Raw genomic sequence first — 23,003 nt, 5'->3', positions numbered from 1 at the left:
ATTAAATCCTCAGAATAACACTCAGGCAGGAAAGCATAATACCATAACTAGGCCTATATTGTGTAAAAGGAAGTGAGCCAACTATATTAATTTATTTCTTCCATATTCATTCTACGTACACTTTGAATTCACATTTCTTCACAGACTTGGAGTATATAATGATGTTTGATATAAAAATTAAATGTAAAGAATGCATTACGGTACCATAAAGAGGGGTGACTTTGAACGCTGAGGTGACTTTGAACAGTAATTTAGCATCTTTCTAAATTAAATGCTGTACCCAATTGCGATAAAACTGTTTAAGTTGTCAATAAACTAGTTCAGTTTTTTTCGCAATAGGGTACAGCATTTAATTTAGAAAGGCGCTAAATTACTGTTCAAAGTCACCTCGGCGTTCAAAGTCACCCCACTTTACTGTACTACTTTTGTAATACTGTGTGTAAATGTACCGGTACTAATAATCATTTTTATTACGCGAGAAAGTGAGAGAACTAACCGACAATTTTTGTTTTCAACCCAGACAAGAATTCTATTGCACGTTTAGCAAACAAAAAATGAAATTTAGATCCAAAAATATACAACACATCCACTTATAAGTTTTCATTTATTCATTAGAAACTGAGAATTAAAGAAAATAAATCTTCTATAACTAATGCATATACTACACACTACTGCGCACTATTAAAAAAATAATTAAAACAATTTCGAAATAAAACCGCACAATATATTAATCCTTGTCAGCCTATGTATGCCATAGAAATATCAAATCTCTAACGAGAAAAGAGAATTTTTTTTTTTTAACAGTTTAGAGATATTATCAGACGAGTCACCTGCCCCTTGTTTACACGAAGTTATACAATCCCATATATTTTTATTAAATTCCGCAAACGTATCTTAAATGCAAAAGGGAGTAGTGTACTGGTATACCTGCCATACCAGAAGAGGTGATTAAGATGTGTAGCTAATAAAGGTTGAAGGTTGTACAGTCTGATCCGTCTGGGTACGGATAAAATCAATTTATTATTATAAAGCTATTATGACAGTAGGAAAAATTTCTTGCTGGTTATATTATGATTAAAAGACGAAAGTTTCCATATATGACAATCAACAATGCATAATCTGAAAGGACAAATGAAAATCGTACATGATTAAAATGGCTACCGAGTGTTAAAAGAGTTCAAAAGGAATTTCGACATGAGTATGGTGTGCGTAATGTACCTAAATACGATTCCATAATGTTGTGGTATCGAACATTTGTAGAAACAGGTTCTGTGTTAAAAAAAAACATGCAGGAGATCCCAAGCAAAACCCAGTACGAGAAGCAGCTATCTCTTGGCTTGGCCCCCAAACTCCTCAGATCTAACTCCTCCTGACTTCTTCGTGTGGAGTTTTGTTAAAGACATTGTCTATTCACAAAAACCTAGGAACATTGATGATCTGAGGGTAAAAATTACTCAAGCTTTTCAACAAATCACCCCTCTTACGTTGTAACGGACATGGGCTGAATTGCATCACCGTTATGAGTTGTGCAGGGTGCGCAATGGAGGTCATGTTGAGCTCTGAGAAATCTCCCATCTTTCAGTGTTGTATGCGCAAAGTTCCAACAAATAAAGTTCAGTAGTAAATGTTTTACGGTGTTTTTATTTTATCCATACCCAAATGGATCACCTTGTATTATTACAACTTACTGTAATGCCTTTGTTTTAATATGGAAACCCTGCAAATGTTCCACATATTTCCTCCTTATTGATTCTACGTCAGCAATGTCGTAAATGGACAGCAAAACGAGGCCATCAGTCGGGCATGTGTTGTAAAATGGTCGTGCTTTCAACACTAACACCTTAAATACTGTACTTACAAATAATTAATATAAACCTAATACGAGTATGTTATTAATTCATCTACGTAATTTTATTGCGTATTGAATCCTCTCCTGAATACGAGATCACTCACTTTCAGGAGAGTACCGGTACCAGAATTTTTGTATATTGATAATAATAAAACTGTTTACAATTTACAATATGTCAGTATAACCTAACCTATGAAAGATACTTACTTCAATAGAATTTTAAAACCAATTGTGTATTAGTGTCCTGCAATGTTCGAACATGAGAGAGGCAACCAAGACATTACAAACTTCGTCTTATTTCATATGAAAAACATCTGTGCTAAAATTCTTAAGTGGTTAAAGCATGAAAGGCTGGGAGTGTAGGACAGCTAATATTTTTAAAACAAGGTGGAACAAACACGACAGGCCTCTTCCTGCAGACCGAACTTCATCATGCTCGAAAAATGTGTATCAAACATAGCTCCTGTATTGAATTAGTTGAATTGTAATTTACAAGTTGCACAAAAACTGTAGCACCAGGTGTGATTTATTAATCAACAAGTAGAGAGGTCATATTGTACGTATATTCGCAGAACAAAACATTTCACACGATTTTAAATCAATTTTTTGTGTCCTGCAGTTTGAATTGGCAGTTTGGTTTTGTTCATCACTTTTCCTTTGTAATATGTACCTCTGCGCAAATTTCCAAGGAGAGACGGGTTCGATCTGAAGTTGCGGAAGATTTCCCTTGTAAACAATTACGCACTTCAATTATGTACTTACTTTTAAGGAACCTGGAGATTCATTACCGCCCTCACATAAGCCCGCCATCGGTCGCTATCCTAAGCAAGATTAATCCAGTCCCTACCATCATATCCCACCTACCTCAAATTCATTTTAATATTATCCTCCCATCCACATCTCGGCCTCCCCAAAGGTCTTATTCCCTCCAGCCTCACAATTAACACTCTATAGGCATTTCTGAATTCGCCCATACGTGCTATATGCCCTGCCAATCTCAAACGTCTGGATTTAATGTTCCTAATTATGTCAGGTGAAGAATAAAATGCATGCAGTTCTGTGTTGTGTAATTTTCTCCATTCTCCTGTAACTTCATCCCTCTTAGCCCCAAATATTTTCCTAAGCACCTTATTCTCAAATATCCTTAACTTCTGTTCCTCTCTCAAAGTGAGAGTCCAAGTTTCTCAACCATAAAGAACAACTGGTATGGTAATATAATTGTTTTCTAATTTTATCTTTCAGAATTTTTTGGGAGCAGACTGGATGATAAAAACTTCTCAACCAAATAATAACATGCATTTCCCATAATTATTCTGTGTTTAATTTCCTCCCAAGTATCATTTATATTATTTGTTACTGTTCCTCCAAGATATTTCAATTTTTTCACCTCTTCAAAGGACAAACTTCCAATTTTTATATTTCCATTTCGTACTATGTTCTGGTCACGAGACAATCATATACTTTGTCTTTTCGGGATCTACTTCCAAACCTATCCCTTTACTTGCTTCAAGTAAAATTCCCGTGTTTTCCCTAATAGTTTGTGGATTTTCTCCTAACATAGTCACGTCATTTGCATAAACAAAACAAGGAGCTGATGTACCGGTAACCCATTCAATTCTAAACCCTCTCTGTTATCCTGGACTTTCCTAATGGCATATTCTAGAGCAAATCTAAAAAGTAAGGTGATAACGCATCTCCTTACTTTAGCCTGCAGTGAATTAGAAAAGCATCTGGCCTATATGGACTCTGCTGTACGTTTTTTACTGAGACACACTTTAATTAAACGAACTAGTTTCTTGAGAATATCAAATTCAATAATAATATTATATATGTACTGTGTTAATAAATGTAATAACAATAACAATAACAGAGCTTTTCTATAAAATGTGTTATGTTCAGTCGGCTGCATAAATTTATCATAAATATCACATTTAACAACTGTACATAAAATTAATGGAAATAAAATAATGATGAGTTACAGATTTTACGAAATTCTAAATTTAAAACTCCTCTTTAGAAAAACAAAATTGAAGTGGCATTAAACAATAGTTTCATCTCTACTTTTATATTCAGCACTATTTTTCTTTACCGGTACCTTTATATCAGTAGCGGCCGGTGATCGAAATCCTCGGTGAGGCCAGATGCAGCTACACAGTTTAAGTGCTTCGGATAGGAAATGTTTGTTTATGATATTAATTATTATTGTTATTGTATTATTAGTATCATTATTACTGTATTATTATTATTATTATTATTATTATTATTATTATTAGTCTATTCTTATTATCAATGAAAAATAATAATTTCACTCACCAAATAAGCTGTTATGCTGTGAGTTTCAGTGATTGTTTCAGTGTGATGAAGCAACCCATATTGTGTGTTGAAATTCCACTTTCTTTCTTTTCTTTTTTATTTTTTTCCTTTGACAGTAACAAACAAGGCCAAGAGAAGTTTATTTTGCCTCACATTACCACATAACCATTTATGTTGCCGATACCAGGATGCAATAGAAACTCGCGTTTTAAGATTATGTGTCAGAAAAATTATCAGCGATGTCGTAGGTATCTCGGTAGTCTCTCTCTTTATTTAAAACTTCCTTTCTTTCAGTATTATTTCTTCTCGAAAAGGACACTCTAACAATGAATTAACTTCTCCAGCATTATTTCTCTCATTTATTTCTGTTTATATTTTCCCAAAATACATAACAACATTGGCCCAGATTCACGAAGTACAATAGTAGAACACCCTCGCTTCTGTCATAAACTGAGACATAAGGGGAGAGAATCGAGTGGGTCTCTGCCTCCCAAAGAGGTGGAATTTTGTTATTTATGGCCTAGTTAGGAAAACAAGTCACCACTGCTATTCCCACCCCACTCTACCCTTGAGGCCGGCCCATGGATGGGAGAAGTGAAATCTGACCAGGCCAGCCGAATTGTGCCTCAGCTATAACGTTTTAAGCGTAAACTCAAAGCCCGCGAAAGGACATGAAATGCATTGACAGACCCGGCACGAACGATTCTGGCCTCAGGAACAAATTTTACTGCAAAACAGTTCTCCATACATCACAAGCCAGACCCGGCACGAGCGATCCCGGCCTCAGGAACAAATTTTACTGCAAAACAGTTCTATATACATCAAAGTTTTCAAATGCTTCTACAGCGATATATGCTTCATTCAAATAACTAATATATTATATAAAAGCACAAAATTTGATTTCAGTTAAGCCAAGTGACTGAGGCCCGGCCTCACTTGCCTCAGTCAACCAGCCGCCACTGCTTTATATGGATGGGAGGCTTGAAGGCTTGCATCATGAGGCTTATTGTGCTTACCACTCCTTTTTATGGGAATGATTAAGTTCGAATAGTCGCTTTCCTGTAGGTATCACGACTCAGCTATGTGGTGCCATCTGTTGAATCAGCCATGTAGGCTCAAAGTCCAGTGAAGTCTCACGAGAGCACCCTTTCACTCCCCAATTACTAGCCGTCCACACCTGTGGAGTAACGGTCAGCGCGTCTGGCTGCGAAACCAGGTGGCCCAGGTTCGAATCCCGGTAGGGACAAGTTACCTGATTGAGGTTTTTTCGGGGTTTTCCCTCAACCCAATACGAGCAAATGCTGGGTAACTTTCGGTGCTGGACCCCAGACTCGTTTCACTGGCATTATCACCTTCATTTCATTCAGGCGCTAAATAATCAGAGATGTTGATACAGCGTCGTAAAATAACCCAATAAAATAAATTACTAGCCTACTAAGCCTACTCAGACAAATGCCATGTGTACATCAGTCACAACACTGCATTATGCTGCATTATGTTAGTAGATGCTATTCCAATGATAATTATGAATATTTAGGGTGACCAGATTCACATCGATAAAAATGAGGACACAAAGCTTAAAAAACGAGGACATTGTTCGAAAAAAAGAGGACAGAAAATATGTACTTAGATTTAGGCTTAAGCCTATATTGTACTTTAAATTACGTCATTATCTATTTTATTATAAAATAATTATGAAAAAATAATTATTATTTTACAGTTAGCTACATATGAAAATCAAGGGAACTATAATAAAATTATTAAAGAGAACAGAAAATACCTATTTACATACATTCGCACCTCGATTTCTCAGCTACCTCTGAGCAACGATCATAACGAGGAGGAGCAAAGGGAGTTATGAACGTTGGCAAAGAGTATATTCCGTCAATGCTGTTGCCACCTACAGGTAAATTACTTGAAAAGGCGTCAAATGAGATAATTTCAAAATGTCAGGAATACTTGTTACGAAAAGGAGGACATTTCTTGATGTTTTAAAAATCCGCCTAGAACCCGGACAAAGGCCTAAAAAGGAGGACATGTCCAGATAAAAGAGGACGTCTGGTCACCCTATGAATATTGAAATGGAGAGTGACTGTTGAATGATGGAGAGAAATGAGATAAGGAGAAAATCCTCAGGAACCTTGGCTTTATCCACCACAAATACGACTTCATCATCATCATCATCATCATCATCATCATCATCATCATCATCATCATCATCATCATATCATCAGAACTTGAACCTAAGTTCGCAGTCATCTTCACCCAACTGAGCTACCAGTCAGCATAAAGTTGGAGGCAAAAAAATAGGCCAAATAAATTTCAATTTTCGAAAAATAAAGTGTTGGGAAAGATTTTCAGCTTCGGTCTAAAATATGATTCTTGAAGAATTCTAAAAATTATGGACTTATGAACTCTGTAAAGATCCAGAAGTACCGGTAGTGGTTTTGGTGAAATCTAAAGACTAGAGTGTTTTGGTAATGGTCTATATCGAGATGACTCATTTTTCCTCCAAAGAATGATTGAGAATTATCTAAGAGGTAAGAAAGCCACTTGGTGGGCTACGATTGCGATGGAAAGTCCAAGTGGAGAGTAAGAGGTTATCAAAACGCAGCTGAATACAGGAGTCTCTGAAGAGGCTAAAAACTATCTGATTTGAGCGGCTATAAGTACATAAATAAATAAACATAAAATTAGGGTTGTAATAACCAGTAACAAATGATGCAATACTTCATTAATCCATTATGCTTATAATAAATCTCATGAAAAAAAAAAAAAAAAAAAAAACAGAAAATCTGGATGCACATTATATGAAAATCAGTTCTTGTATAAATAAAGTAGAGTCTCTCGAAGTTTGTTAACAATATTGAAATCCACAAGATTCCAAATGATGTAAAATGTGAAAATGTTTTATCACATTCCAGTTTTATAGGCATTAACATCAACTAGGCCACTGCTGTAGCTCAGAAGGCAGACAGTTAAACTCGTGATCAAAGATTGCTCTCAGGCATCCCACTTGGACTGATTAGCCAGTTGGGCTTTTCCTAGATTTTCCTCAACTATAAGGCGAATGTCAGGTAATTCAAGGCGAATTCTCGAACTCATTCATCAAATACCATCTTGCTATCCCCAATTCCATCAATGGCAGATAATCTCGCAGGTGATACAATGTTGTTGAATAACTGAATATAAAAAATCATCCATATTTCCATTTTTAATTCTATACATGGTTCATATCTGACTCAAAAGGTACATTTTACCTATATACACCAGCAGGAATTCTTTCAAGGTGTGATGAATTAATGCAGAAAATATTTACCCACAGACAAGACAATTTTGTGAAAATAATTACACTTATTCTTTCATTTAAGTTAATTTTCAATATAAAAGTTTCTCATCAAGATGAACAAATGTTGACAATGGCAAGATTAGATATGAGAAGAACCCCCAGATGTTCACTTCTGAACCTTAAGTAGAATGTATTAAAAATTACGGACTCAGAAACAGAAATAATTTCAAAAAAATTTCCAAAAGGAAAAAGAAGATTAAGATGAAGCAGGAAGTACGAATTGAGATTGCGAGAGACATTATTATCTAGGAAGTGGAATATACCGTATAATATACACAAAAGTTATTCAACATCCTATTGATGAAACGATTATTTAACTGTAATTTTTTTAACCAATACCACCAGGTTATCTTCTCGACATTTCTGGTCTTCTCTCCTGGCAGTGGCATAGTTGTAATCCACTTCTGAGGTTGGGGCGCCTGGAAGGCGGAGTTACATTACTCCAATGATATAATAGGATTATTATGATTATGTGCTGCTAGGAGAGGTCTTAAATCTAAACTTAATCTAAATTCCAGACCATGGACGAATATAGGAATAATCCCCTTTAAGGAAAAATTCCTGTTTTAACCAGGAATCAAACCCAGGACCTCATGAACTATAGCCAGAAGCTCTGACCGCTAGACCATGAGGCTGGTCTTAAACTGTAAATATTAAGGGATCTGTTAAAAGATAATTGTTACGTCTAAATGATGTGAGAGTTGAAGAAAATCACGAAAAACCTCGGTCAATATGGTTAACATTGAGAATCGAAAAGAGGACTTTCAGAATAGAAAGTCTATATTTAAGGTGCCATATTCTAAACTTCATTCATTAAAAATGTAGTCCTATCGTTTATATGATATAAGTAAGGATACACGAGTGAAGTGATTCCCATCTAGTCTTAATTTAAAGTCCTATGATTCTATTTTTTTAAGGGGGGAAGAGTAAAAAAATGGCATTTTGAAATCAATTTTTTCTTTGTAATCACTGTAAAAGCCCAAATCTAACAGTATTCTAGTCTCTGGTTAAAAATGGAATTTTGTTTGAAATTTTAAATAGCTTCAGAACAATGAAAACAAAAATTATGACAATACCTGACAGAGTAAGAAACCAACAAAGTACAGCAATGTAGGCTAGAGGGGAAATATTTATGAATTATGAAGAGTCAACATTAATGAAATAAATATACAGTGCCTGCAACTTAAGACGCAACCTTGGTCTGGCAGGCGGGTGGGCAATACACTGTTCTCTATAGTGGGAAAACCAAGCAATGCTGTGCGATCAAATTCTCAACACACAGATCAATTTCAGTACACACACACTATTTGACTCTACTATTCAAAACCTTTCAACAATCAAATGCACCCATATAACAGGCAGAGAAGTTCGAGATGACGCCGAGATCTAGTAGGCTCTGAGGATGGTGTGATAAGCACCGAAACAGCTGTAAGCTGCACAAATTTACATAATTAAAACGAGTAAGTCCGCTAGTTAATCAATTACTTTCTTTTCTACTTTTTGCATTGACATGTTAAGATTAAGTCCTGATCCTCCTGTTAACAATAATTACATCAGTTTTGTCATTTTTAGTCCACCATGAGAATGGTGTTAATATCAATAACTGGATTTATTCGTCGTTAAAATTATCTTTTGCCAATAATAATATGGGTATAACTTAGCTAAAATTTATTAATGTATGAATTTAAGAATTTAAATACTATTATAGTCACAATCATGCCATGGTATGAAAGAAAAATTTCACAACCTCGAGCGGGAATCGAACCTGTGACTTCCTGTTCTCTGGTCAGGCGCTCTTTATGGACAGTACTCTATAACAGAGTCGCCAGTATGAAAGGATAATTCCAAGCCTTTGGCGTGAGACGAACTCGATATCTCAGTGGTAGAGTGCCTGACCGGAGAACAGGAAGTCGCAGGTTCGATTCCCGCTCGAGGTTGTGAAATTTTTCTTTCATACCATGGCATGATTATGACTATAATAGTATTTAAATTCATTAATATGTCACATCAACGGACGTGTATACGTCACCAAACATCGTAAGAAGAAGATTATATTAATGTACTATCATAAATGAACTAATTAACCTAAAGAAACTAAATAACTTAATTGTCTTACTATGATTTAACCCATACATTTCTTTCAATATCTTTCAGTTTACAATCACATATTTTTCGAGACTACAGACGGTTTGACTGCACTAAAAATATATCTGGCTTAGAGATTCACCCCTAGCCTCGAAACACGTATTTCATAAACAAATAGCATAGGGTGTAAACGTGCATCTCCTTCTTACAGAGATTCACTCAGAATAAGACACAACGTGAACAGGGTTGAGATAACCCTTAAAGCCTCTGGCTGAAGACTCTCTGGTGGTGGCAGTCAATGGCAAAGGAACAAAGCCAGAAAAGAATCTGGAGACTTGGTTAGAAATAGGAAGTCCAAATTTAACATTCATATTGAAAGTTATCAAATCTTATGTGAAAATATAATTATAACAAAACGTGATTTGTAAATTCAAGAGTGAAGTGGTGCTTCACTAGGTTCATTTGAGTAAACGTCACTGGTATATATTTAATTTTACTAAATTACGTAACGAAGACGCCACCAATAAATATTATACTTTATTTAATATAATTTTTCAATCTTCGACATCTTTACCCACTTTGGAATATGAAATAACCAATGTCCTCATTTACCTATATTTTTAATGTTGAATAACATAGAAATGTTAATATACCTATTTAAGAGTGCTTTGTCAATGAGGATAAAATTCTGCAAAATGAATTACTTGTTAAAGCTGGCAATTATATATCATATTTGTTCTTACCTCCGTATGCAAATTTCAAGATAAAATACAATAGTAACACACAACAAAATTATTTAACAACTTTCCTTGATATTATTTTAACGGTATAAAATACGAGAAATCTTTTACTTAAAAACAAAATTCAATAAAACTAGACTTTGAATAAACTAAAGTAACATCATCCATTAAGTGCAAAAACTTCATCGCAGTGCACAAACGAAATTGTTAATGATATTAGTTTTTGTAAATAAACAGCAGCATAATTCAAGACTGATAAACTTAATTCTCAATAAAAACCAAGAATAGGAGAAAGAAAGAGAGAGTGAAAATATATGGATGAATGGGAGAAAAAGAAGTGGGAAAGGGACATTCCATATATATTCTAGGATTATTTTCAGTTTAGTCAAGATTCCACACACCATGCAACGAAACTTGCAAATTATTTGAATTTTTGTGTTAAAAAACTACCTGATTTCCAAAATATTTAAGAACCTCGTTTTCAATACAGTACGGTACAAGACAATGGTTTCCAATGTGTGATTTGAAAAGGATCTGTAGCTTATGCTCTAAACCGAATTTTTATTTTATTTTTATATTACTTAAATGTAATAAAATTGTTCGAAACATATTATCCGTATGTCCACAATATTATACCCTGAAGAAGGTCTAATAAAATTTACCATAACAGTTACAAACCTTACAATCAATGTGACTTCTATTACAGTATAACCTCTATTATCCGTTTTAATAGACAGAATATATTAAACAGTTAATCGAAAGAAATGAATAATCGATATTATGAATTTTTATGGACTTAAGGGGCTAGGTACAGCTTGTAACAGCAAAATTTTGGAAATATTCAACATTTTTTTCCTCCATTACTATATCTTGTACAATAATTAAAATTCGTAAGTGTAAAACACTGTCCTGCTACATGAAAAAAATATTTTTGCGATTTATTTTATTTATTTATTTATTTATTTTAAATTCAGTCCATTGTGCGTTTCCCACATAACTAAAAAACTATCCAACATTATATGATGAAATTTTTTGTGTGTATTTATACATGTCATATCTACAATATGATGCAAGATCACTTCTCTACCTTTGATAGATTGTCTGATAAAAAAATAAATTCATTTAAAAAATGGTCAAACATCAATATTTTCTTCTAACACAAAATAAAAAAAAAGTATTTATTACGGAATATAGTTGAAAGAGCATGATATTGTAAACATGAGTTTTAGCAATAAAATAAAAGAGAGAAAACATGAAAAATTTAACAAGTTTATGAGTTATAATGCTTCATCATTGCACAGTAAATTGCCACCATCTTTAATTTTGAAAAAAAAAAAAAAAAAAAAAACTTTTTTTTTAATCGAAAAATATTTTTTTATATAGCAGAAGGACTGTGTTTTACACATACCAATTTTCATTATTGTACAAGATACAATAATGGAGGAAAAAATGTTTAATATTTCCAAAAATTTTACTGCTGTAAGCTGTACCTAACCCCTTAAATCTATCTGATGCCAAGATAATTTAAATAGTCTTGTGATTTTCTGTGCACTTTCTTGTGACTAATGTTTTGTTTTTTAAGTCCATTCTAAACTTAGTAGTTACTAAGAAATTTAAAATTCCAGCAAGTGGGTGTAAAGTTAAATTTTTTTTTATGGTAGTCCAAAGGAGATGAAAGTGTTTATTTAATCTCAACAGAGAACCGAACGAAAATTACGTATGCAGCGATTGTGATATAGGTACAATTCAGAAAGTAGACGAGAAGGATTGTAAGACATCAGTATGCACCATTAAAAATCGCGTTCACTTTTGTGAATATAAAAACTCCATAACTGCAGAAAACTGTTAATGAAACATATATGAAAGTAAAAAGGTCTAGTGAATATCGAATGGTATTTTTTACACTTGAATAATAGTTATATGTACTGTCATTAGAAATAAAATCAGATGGAAGTATTTTTATTTCGAAAAATTGAAATCTTTAGTCCTTTCCACCCTCAATTTTGTGAGAATGCTGAATCAGCACAAAGACATTCACAAGATGTGGGATTCCTTTTTTATGTAGTCAGCACGGCACAAGGCTACATCTTAATACAACACAAAACAAATCCAAAACATGTATTTTTATTTCGAAAAATTGAAATCTTTAGTCCTTTCCACCCCCAATTTTGTGAGAATGCTGAATCAGCACAAAGACATTCACAAGATGTGGGATTCCTTTTTTATGTAGTCAGCACGGCACAAGGCTACATCTTAATACAACACAAAACAAATCCAAAACATGAGAGACAGGGTTACACGTCAGGTTCTTGTGAAAGAGAATTCTCCATTTCCCACCCTCTCTAGAAATAAACTCCGGTCAGGTGGATCACAGTAAGAAACAATACTATTTGAGCCAAAATGAATTTTAGTGATGAACCCATTAGTAATCGAGCCTTCTAGTATTTAGAAACAATGCAGCTTTCACTGGAGATTGCTCAGTAGGATCACAGATGGAGTGTAATGTAAACTACCTCCACAAGGTGCACCCTGGGTAATGCTCAATGCTTACAAAACATGCATGAATGTTCTTATAATGAAAAATTCCGAGAAATCCAGGATGGGACCACTATACGAAACATTTCTTAAGGCCCGCTCCCACTTGGCGGAATCGAATCGAACAGAATTTCTCTTCACAATGTATTTAAATGGAAGATAGCAGAAAGCGGTGCGTCGAATTGAAGCAAATCGAACAGAACAGAATTCAAGAGTTAGAATATTTATTCCACTGCTGGAATAGAATTTCTTGTTTCGGGTATGATCGCAAGTTCTCGTGGAGCCTTCGTGAAAAAAACAAATGAATCACATCCATTCTTGGCGGCTTAATTTGTTTATTATTGAAAGTTATTGCTGAAATAGTACATATACAAAAATCACAATGTAATATGAACGAAGAAAAATTAATAAATCTTGTGCAGAATAATTTTGCTTTTATATGATAAAACCCAAAACACAAAACTACTGTTCGGTTTGATTCCACTAAATGTGAGTGGCAGCAGATTTTTCGTTTTGATTCAATTCGGTTCGATTTTGCTAAGTGGTAGCGGGCCTTTAGTCTTCTAGAATTGTTAATACATTTTGAAATGTCATATTTTACGTGGAACCAATTACTGTGACTTAAGTCACACAGTAGCTTATCTCGTTTATTTTACTTTTATCTATATTTATTTGATAAAATTAATTCATTTATAGATAGCGTTCCAAATATACATAAGAATAGTTGCTTTACAATGGAAACTTTCTCATTGTAGATTAGAAGCAAATGAAAATTCATATGTCTTGTCAAAGAAAGGGATCACAAACCAAGAAAATTTCATTTTGGCATTTCGTATTATTCACCAAATTATTAATAAAGAAAAAATATAAACGAACAATATTAAATAACAAACATTTGATTTCTAAATCTCCAAGAAGCATAGCAGTAGCTATCTTCAGACTAGCAACTGGACATGACTGTTTGGCAGCGCATCTCGTCAGAATTGGAATTTATAGATCACCAGAGAACAGGATTCAACTATGAGTTTGCAGCATATACTAAACTGCAAAGCTACCAACATTTCAGAGAGAAGTCTTAATAACATCACAGACATTTATCGGCATATTAGAGAACAAATGAGGAGCATAGTATCAAAGTTAGATAACTCCATTTTTTGCGATTTCAAGATATCGATTGTTTCTCATAGAATTTTGTATGCTGAATATGATTCTGAAACTGTTTAGGTTCAAAAACGGACAGAACAGAGCGAAAATAGCACTTAATTGTGCGCTTTAGAATCAAAATGTAGACAACTCCACTGTGGCCTGGTTTCAAATTATGACAATTCCTTCAGTAGCCAATGAGAAGCCCACATTCGTACCACCTTTTCCCATCACGCATCGCGAATCCAACATGGCTGATTGTTTATATAATCGGTTTGTGGATGAATAAGTACTATTTTATGTAAATTTGCTTTGAAATCAAGTTACAAGAGACTTAGATTCAAAAATAGATAATTCCACTTTAAATATGGCTTCGTTTGGTTTCAAAAACAGACAACTCCATAATTTAGTTTCAGAGATGGACAACTCCACTTTTTAAAATTAAATTGCGACCTGAATATTAATTTCGGTCACATTTTGAGACTGAAAAAATGTTTCTATGACCCATGAGAATTAAAAAAAAAAATGTACGTATAACGGTGACATTGGTTTCCAAGCATATAGTTTTTTGCCTCTCCTGTAAAAAAAGCAAAAGTGGAGTTGTCTAACTTTGATACCAAGTTCCTCAAATGGCGAAAATCCAATATTCTGAGCATTTGATTAATTAATAACGTTTCATTGTTGTAACTATGTTTCGAACTTGCTAAAGTAATTCAGTATCAAATAACATGATGAGTGGTGGATGACAGCAAAATTAAGTTACCTACAATTAATTTTTTTAATTCGACATTAGAAAGTAGGTATTCTCCCAATAGGTCAGACTAATCTACTGCTATGAAAAAAGTTGGAGGTTTTATTTAGGTGAAATTTATTTGTAGGGAAATAGGAGTCTACAACACTCAATTTGTGAAGCAAATGCTGAATAATAGAATCCTCTATCACTAGTATCATTGCAGATATCAGTGAGTGTGTGTACGTAAAGTTTCTTTAAATCATTTTCCACACACATTATCGGTACAGCAATATTTGTTTTTACGTAGTTATTCAGGAGTATGGGGGATAAACTGTTCATTACTAGGGTATAAAATCAAACACAGTAAAACCTCGATAATACACGCCCGCTTATTACGCTATTCCGTGTAATACGCTTTTTTGTCCGGTCCCTGCATATTTCATATATAATGCCTTTATAAAATACTCCATTTGTTGCACTTAAGTCCCGCATAATACACTATTTTTGTGGAATATTTTCGACGTAATATTCAGCAATGTGTTGTAACAGCAATGAAATATTTTGGTCATTGAAATCATTGGTGCCATTAACCTGAAAAGTACTGATATTCGACCCTTTACCTACGCACTTTATCCTGTATAATACCCCACCCTCTTTGTTACGTCTCTTATTCGACTCTTTACCTGCACGCTTAAAGCCTACATACAGTTACAATACCCCACCCTCTTGCTAACCCTCTCTCTCAAACAACATTCCTCACTCGGTCGTAATAAAATTCTGGAAATGTTTGCTGGTCAGTTTGTTGTCCTTTAGTGTACTGAAGTGTCTGTGAGTGTGATTAAAAAAGAGTGTTAAACGGAAAGCGCTGTGTCGGAAAAATTGGAAATCTTACGAAAGTATGATAAAAACAGTACAGTGAAACCTGTCTAAAGCGGCCATCTGAAATTACCTTGTAAAATGGCCGTTTTATCAGGTGGCCGCTAGATTAAGGTTGCGGTTTTTTTATGAATCAGCATGAAAATACTGAATTTCACTGACTTTTTAGGACTGTGCGCGTACAACAATCATGCATATTAATGTCAGCCTCTTCCATTATTGCAAGTAGCCTTTTCAAAACTCGCTTGCTGTACCTCAGTTTAAATGACTGAATAATACCTTGATCAAGGGACTGGAGGTGTGATGTCGTATTTGGGGGAAGAAACACAATTTCACTGATCACATTGCGATTTTGTCGTTTAATCTAGGAATTGAAATCGCATAGCTAATTCTCAAACAATGATGATGTCATCCAAGCTTTATTGTTGGCAGTCCACTTCAGCTCCAATAAGCCATGTCAATATTTTTCAAACATCTCGGTTTTAATGATTTCCCTATCATTAAGAGTGGTTCTTTTTCTCCTGCAGCAATAAAACAAAAGAGCAGGGTTATTCTGTCTTTTGCCAACTTCCCCCCTTTATACTCGTTTTTTTCTTAAAACTTAAGTTTTGTTAGGGAGGGCCCTGAAGAAAAACCTGTTTCGTCAACATTGTAAATGTCTCTGAGTTCATATTCCGCAAGAATTGAAGGCAGTCTATTTTTTCCATTCTTCAATAACACTGGATGCTATGTCACCTCCTTCACCAGAGACAGAACGAAATGCAATGTTATGCCGTTTTCTAAAGCACTCTAACCACCCATTACTAGCAACAAAATTTCTTACATTGAGTTATTTGGGAATTTCAAGAGCTTTCTCTTGAATCATAAGCCCACTTATTGCCAATTTCTTCGCCCTCGCACACTTGAACCATTCGTAAACGATATCAGTCACATTACTAAACACAGATTCTCTCTTCCTCCCATTCTTTTAATATTTCATCTTTATTCTTAATTATACCGTTTATTTGTGTCCTTCCACATTTGAATATTTCGCAATTTTTCTCGCAGATGTTCCCTTCTCACTTCCTTCAATCATTTTTCATCTCACCTCTAAACTTAACACCACTCTAAATTTATTGTTAGACATGATTTCTCTCTCAAACTAACTTCACAGTTCCTCTGGATCAAATGAATGAAAAGAAGAAAAATTCGTAAAAGCTGGTCCATATAGAGAAAGATAGAAAGAGGAGAAAAAAATTAAAACAAAATTCGAATGGTTAACTACCTAAAACATACTGTGACATTTTCAATAGAAAAAGTCCGTGTTTCAATCCTTTAAAAACGAGTAAGAATTTATAGCTGTGCAGGGTCGGAGTGGAAAGTGACAAAAGAGTCATAAAACAGTAACCAACTATCCCCATAGATATGGATGGTGTACTGTTGTACACTTAGCTATTGCTTCCTGTCCTCTAACCATCGAAAAAATAGGTCAGACAGTATCCGTGAAAAGATTTTTTGTCGAACAGTGACCGTTATAGTCAGGTTCCAATCCAAATTGACCCCGGCTGCTGGCTGGCGCATGAGGTGGCCGCTAAATAAAGAGGGAATTTGTATTGATCTTATGGAAAATCCAATTGGTTCCAGAGAAAATTAGCCTTTTGGCCAGGTGGCCGTTTAAATGAAGTGACCGCAAAGGCAGGTTTCACTGTACTCTTAATCAGAAACAACTCTCTGATTCATTAGGATTACGGACACTCTCGGACACGGACACGGACAGCTGTTTCACAGTCCTAAAGCTTGCTTTATCTACTGATTACGGACAGAACTTGGATTTCAAGATCTAATGTGTCACAAAAATGGAAAATTTATTTTGAGAACTAAATTCCTGATAAACAAAATCATTAAATTTAACCAGTCTGATGGGTGCAGGTTTCCGCAATCGTGAATTTGTATTCGACACACGATAGGGTTAGTAGGATTATTCTCTTCACTTCAATCAGAGACCCAGAGAAGTAAATGAGAAGTTTCACTGTAATACTATATTTCCTTTCCTTTCACTTTTACATAAAATTGATTTGTGAGTGTTAGTCGATTTTTATAGGTTATTCTGTGTGTATATAAATTGCCATTTAGGCCTATCATAAAGTAGAATTAGGATATGAATTGTAAATAACTTAATTATGTATCATATTTAGTTAATATCTCATTATAGCCCATGTAAGTTTGTTAATGTGCATGAAAATTATTTTTATATTTAAGTATGACTTTCCTATTTTTGTCATTGTTTCAATATGTCTTTTACTTCTGGTAGTGTGGAAGAGAAGGCCCCTTGGCCTTAACTCTATCAGAATAAATAAATAAATAAGTAAATAAGTAAGTAAGTAAGTAAGTAAGTAAGTAAGTAAATATATAAATAAATAAATAAAATATAAAATTGCATGGCACAGTACTGTATTTTCCTTTTTCGGTCTTATCTACTGTAGTTCAAAGTTGCAAAGAATTTACTGCAGTACAGTAGACTGTATTTAGAATTAAACTACAGTAATATAATGCGTGAAGGGATACATAATGCATATTATAAATATTTATATTGTTAGATTGGGGAACCTCCCTCCCAATAAAGGTCACCTCCCAGATGCGGACATATTGTTACGTCCCTTCGATGTCCGTAAATGAGAAGTTTCACTGTAATACTGTATTTCCTTTCATGAATAATGTATTTCAATAAAGAAAAATGTTAATGGATACTGTATATAAGTCAAAATTAGTATACCCGCCTAATACGCGGTTTACACGTAGTCCCTTGAATATCGTCTTATCGGGGTTTTACTGTAAATAAAAAAAAAGAGGAGAAAAGTTCTCAATAAAAAGCCATCCAATCATTTAATATTAATTGCAGAACAAAAACTGAACATGCTTCACTCATTATTTCCAGAACACATTTCCCACCTTCTTAAATGCATTAACCTCAGTCCAACGCTCAGTACCATTTACTCCTCTGAGCCACTACTTGGTCACCTCAGACCTAAAAATAATTTCCACAGTTTAAAATCTAAGAAACTGAAGCTAGCTAGTCACACAAAGTTAAAATTAATTTTGTAATCTCCAGTTAGAAAGGGAATTTGAAAAAAAAAAAGTATATCACGGAATAGTTTAAGGATCCGCATCAACTTGTATGTAATTTACAGATTACAATGCTGCATAATATATGAGATCCTGCATAAAATCGCAGATACACGACTATTCACAGGAATTAAATGTTGAAACAAAACTTTAAATACACAATAGTAAGTAAAATAGTTATTTTGCATCTTACCAGCTTTGTATGAGGAGAAGAAAAGCACCATCACCCCGCGAAATGTCGTCAAATCTTCTGACCATGGCACCAGGTTCACAGGCTGATAGTAAAACTGAATCCACAGGCTTATTCGAGCCCATTTACTGAACCAATTTCAGGCACGCAAGCAACTTCTATGATGTAACCACTAAGACTAATCAATCATCAGAGTTCACTGCATTCTCCATGGCATCTAACATTCGGTGTTAATTCTAACTGTATGGTAAAATTACTGTAGGAAAACTACTTCTTATAGATTCAGCACCAACTTTAATCTGACCTACGATAGCACCCAAACAGTCAAATTGAGGAAGTGTTACAGAAACGTCAAAATCACATGCACAACAAGCAGATGTTAGTCACATGCAGAAGTGTTAAGAAATATACAGCAAAGTGGAAGCAAATGGTTATGAGCTCTCATGGGTAAAAGCTTCGTCGGTTTGTTAGTTTAGAGGACGGACGGTTTCGGCCATATTTTTGTCTGTTCATGTGCTGAAGTTGCCTTCTTACCAGATGGGGCGAGCCAGATTCTGACCACCTCCTCATGGAATTCTTATTGTCTTCGCCGCCGGGACCAGAGAGTGCCAGATTGGACTTGCAGTTCCAGTCGCACTCACTCACACCACAGAACGGAACATCGCTCTTGGTCCTGGATCGCAATGTGTTCCTGAAGCCTTCAAACAGATTCAACTTGTTTTTGGTGGGGCTATGCATTCTAGCGTTCGGCTCTGGGGATCTGTCACAATGGTTGCGTTGTTTTGAAGGGATAGCATCGGGAAGTGTAGATGATGTCGCATTGCAAGGGATGGTGCTAGCTTTGTGCAGATGTTTGTGCAACCTCCCATTCACCTTGTCACCGCCTGCTGGTGATTCATGCTCTGTCTGGGGTGCTGGCTGTGACATGGTCTTCCTGAGCGAGGAGGGGTTCCACACTGAACTGAACTCAGGGGCCGAGCTGAGATAGAAATGAATGCATCAGAAAAACAAAAAATAAATCAAAAACAAACACTGAAGCAGGAACATGCAACAAAACTCAAGTCCCAACTACCGTGAGAACAGAGATACGAAGCAAGGCCGGACAAAATTACAAAGCAACATTGCAAAAAAAAAAATTGTGTACAAAAAAACGAGTGATTAGAACAAAAAATAAAGGATCAAAAGAGCAGAAGAAATAAACTATGTACAAAATGCATTTGAACTTGATTGGGATGCTAGTAATATGTTACAATATTACCTACTGGACCGCAATGCCAAATCTACTCAGTGCTGAATCATATGTAAACATAGGGGAGAGTTGGGTAGTATCGGACATCGGGTAATATCGGACAGTGTGTTTCTTTCATCTACCACCAGATCAATCAATCTTCTTAATGTATCCAGCTGTTTGCTGACAACATAAAGTCCACTGTAGTCTATTCAGTTGTTGTTTTTCACGAGAAATGAGGGGTATTTTGATCGGTGTTCATTATACAGGGTGTTCCGAAACTATTCGCTCAAATTAATACAGAAGGTAGAGAACATGAAAACAAATATATTTCGATAAGGAATCGATGGATCGGCCGAGGTGGCCCCGTGGCCTGGCCACCCAGGTCACCTGACCTCACGTGTCTAGATTTCTTCCTCTGGGGGCATATGAAGCAGCTGGTGTACGAAACCGTTGTGGAAACAGAAGAAGACCTTGTCGCTAGAATTACTGTCGCTGCTGATGTCATTACGGACATGCCAGGTATCTTTGAGCGGACACGACAGTCAATGGTCCGACAATGTACTGCGTGCATACAGGCTAATGGTCGCGCATTAGAGCAGTTCCTGTGAATGCCACTGATGTAATTAGCATGCTAAACTACCTTCTGTGTAAATCATCCCTAAGATCAGAAATTGCCTTCAGGGACCATCTATACCATTACAAAATATATCTGTTTTGATGTTCTCTACCTCCTGTATTATTTTGAACGAATGGTTTCGGAACACCCTGTAGATGCCTGTTGCTAGTAGCCAGAGTTGGGGTGTAGTCAATATATATTGCAGGGCTGTCTCTTCTGCAACTGGTACTGATGATTTTAATTTACTTCTTTTGTGGTTTGCGGATGGACAGTGTAGAAGAATGTGTTCCAGATCTTCATCATGATTATTACACCACAGACAAGTAGGATTATCAGAAATGTGAAATCGGTGTAGGTACAATTGAGTGACAATGTGACCTGTTCTGGCTCTTGTTGAAAATGTTTGAACATGTCTGGGCAAGTTTTTGTACATTTCCAGGTCATTTGGTTTCTTTTGTACAGACTGTAAAATTTCTCCTTTGTCAGAAGAGAGCCAATTGTTGATCCATAGGTTTGTAAAATGAGACTTTACTGAAGCAAAAGCATTGGATAGAGATATCACTTGAAGAGGTCTTGGTTGCAAATATGTTGCCTGTTTTGCAATATTATCGACTTTCTCGTTTCCAGATATACCACAATGACTAGGTATCCATTGAAATGTTATTTCCTTTTGAAGTTCTTTTAGTTTACTTAGTTGTTTCTGAATTGGAATAATTCTATGTGCATATAGGTTTGGTACATATTTAATTGGCGGCCGGGTAGCTCAGTTGGTAGAGCAGCTGGCTACGGACTGGAAGGTCCGGGGTTCGATCCCAGGTGGTGACAGGATTTTTTCTCGTTGCCAAACTTTCAGAACGGCCCCAAGGTTCACTCAGCCTTCTATAAAATTGAGTACCGGGTCTTTCCCGGGGGTAAAAGGCGGTCAGAGCGTGGTGCCGACCACACCACCTCATTTTAGTACCGAGGTCATGGAAAGCATGGGGCTCTACCTCCATGCCCCCCCAAGTGCCTTCATGGCATGTTACGGGGATACCTTTTACATATTTAATTATATTAAATATAGCCCCTTGGAGTCAGATCAGATGATAGTACCTGAATGACATGGTTACATTTCTATATGCGACATCACAAAAACGTAACCATGTCATTCAGGTACTATTATTTGGTGGTAGATGAAAGAAACTCTGTGTCCGATATTACCCGATGTCCGCTACTACCCAACTCTCCCCTAACTTAAAGGAAAAATAGGAGTGCCCTATACCTGGAATGAAGGATGTTGTTTATCAGGGGGGGAAATATTATTATTACTCCATTGTTTTTCATTCTATTGAAAATTCTTTGTGTTTATTATGTACAAACATACATTTTTATGTACATCATAATATTCTCACTGTCTTTTTTAATGCCAAGTAAAGGGATATTTGGGAAAAAAAAGTCTTAAGGAGCAAATTATTGGCTTTTACTTCTCTCTCACCCAAATTTGTTTGGTGAAGAGTAGAGAATCTTAACAAAACAATTTTCGTTGGTGGCTTATTGGCAATGCAGCAATTAAACAATGTATTTTTCATATATTACAAGCATTCTTCTTTTTTGATGTTATTCTTTTGCTCTTTCGTATTGATGGACTGGATTTAAAAAAAAAGATATTATTATTATTATTTTATTATTATTATTATTATTAATATGCTTATACTTGTTCTTTTAAGAGAGAGCTTTAAGTAAAAATGAGATTCATACCCGTGATAATTTTATATCTTTCATGGGTGAGGCCGGGTTCTGTTTCCCTAAGCCCCCCCAACATCAGTTTCCTGCAAGGCCATCCTACCACCATTCTCGAAGCAGGACAAGGGTTTCCGGGACCCTGCATTCACACACAAATGCCACTCATTTTGTTCCCATGCTTTTTCCAGTGGAAGAAGTACCACGTGGAAGTAAAAATCTTAAGATTTTTGTGCATTAAAAGTGTTCCAGGTGCTTATTGTCTTATGTTGGCAGCTAGGGTGTCTCTAGGATGGCAGTCCAAAAATAACAATTGCGGCAGATTCCTCAGTCTTAGTCTTATGCTCTGCCTTGCGTTGGCAGCACTGTTTGAGCATCGTCTTCCAAGAAGTGGCCTGCCTCACAGCCTGACAAGTAACACACAAAGTAGGATTGCCACTGAAACCATGTACAGCCGAGGGACTTTTCCCTTTAGCTTTCGACGCATGACTACATACACTTATCGGACATGGCGAGATTGCG

General features: G+C 35.5%; 1 protein-coding gene across 6 annotated transcripts in view; it reads right to left on the bottom strand.

The window, feature by feature from the left end:
- The window catches only part of trio (trio Rho guanine nucleotide exchange factor), a 2,234,512-nt gene that overhangs the window by 39,003 nt on the left and 2,172,506 nt on the right, over window positions 1–23,003 (bottom strand). For all 6 annotated transcript variants that reach the window (XM_069828117.1, XM_069828118.1, XM_069828113.1 and 3 more), the window contains one exon: window positions 19,450–19,894. In XM_069828117.1, the coding sequence (XP_069684218.1) occupies window positions 19,450–19,894 (445 nt within the window). The remainder of the gene's footprint in view (window positions 1–19,449; window positions 19,895–23,003) is intronic.

The sequence above is a fragment of the Periplaneta americana genome, chromosome 6, assembly GCF_040183065.1.
Source record: "Periplaneta americana isolate PAMFEO1 chromosome 6, P.americana_PAMFEO1_priV1, whole genome shotgun sequence".
Taxonomy (NCBI): Eukaryota; Metazoa; Arthropoda; class Insecta; order Blattodea; family Blattidae; genus Periplaneta; species Periplaneta americana.
This window is presented reverse-complemented; position numbering and strand designations above follow the sequence as displayed.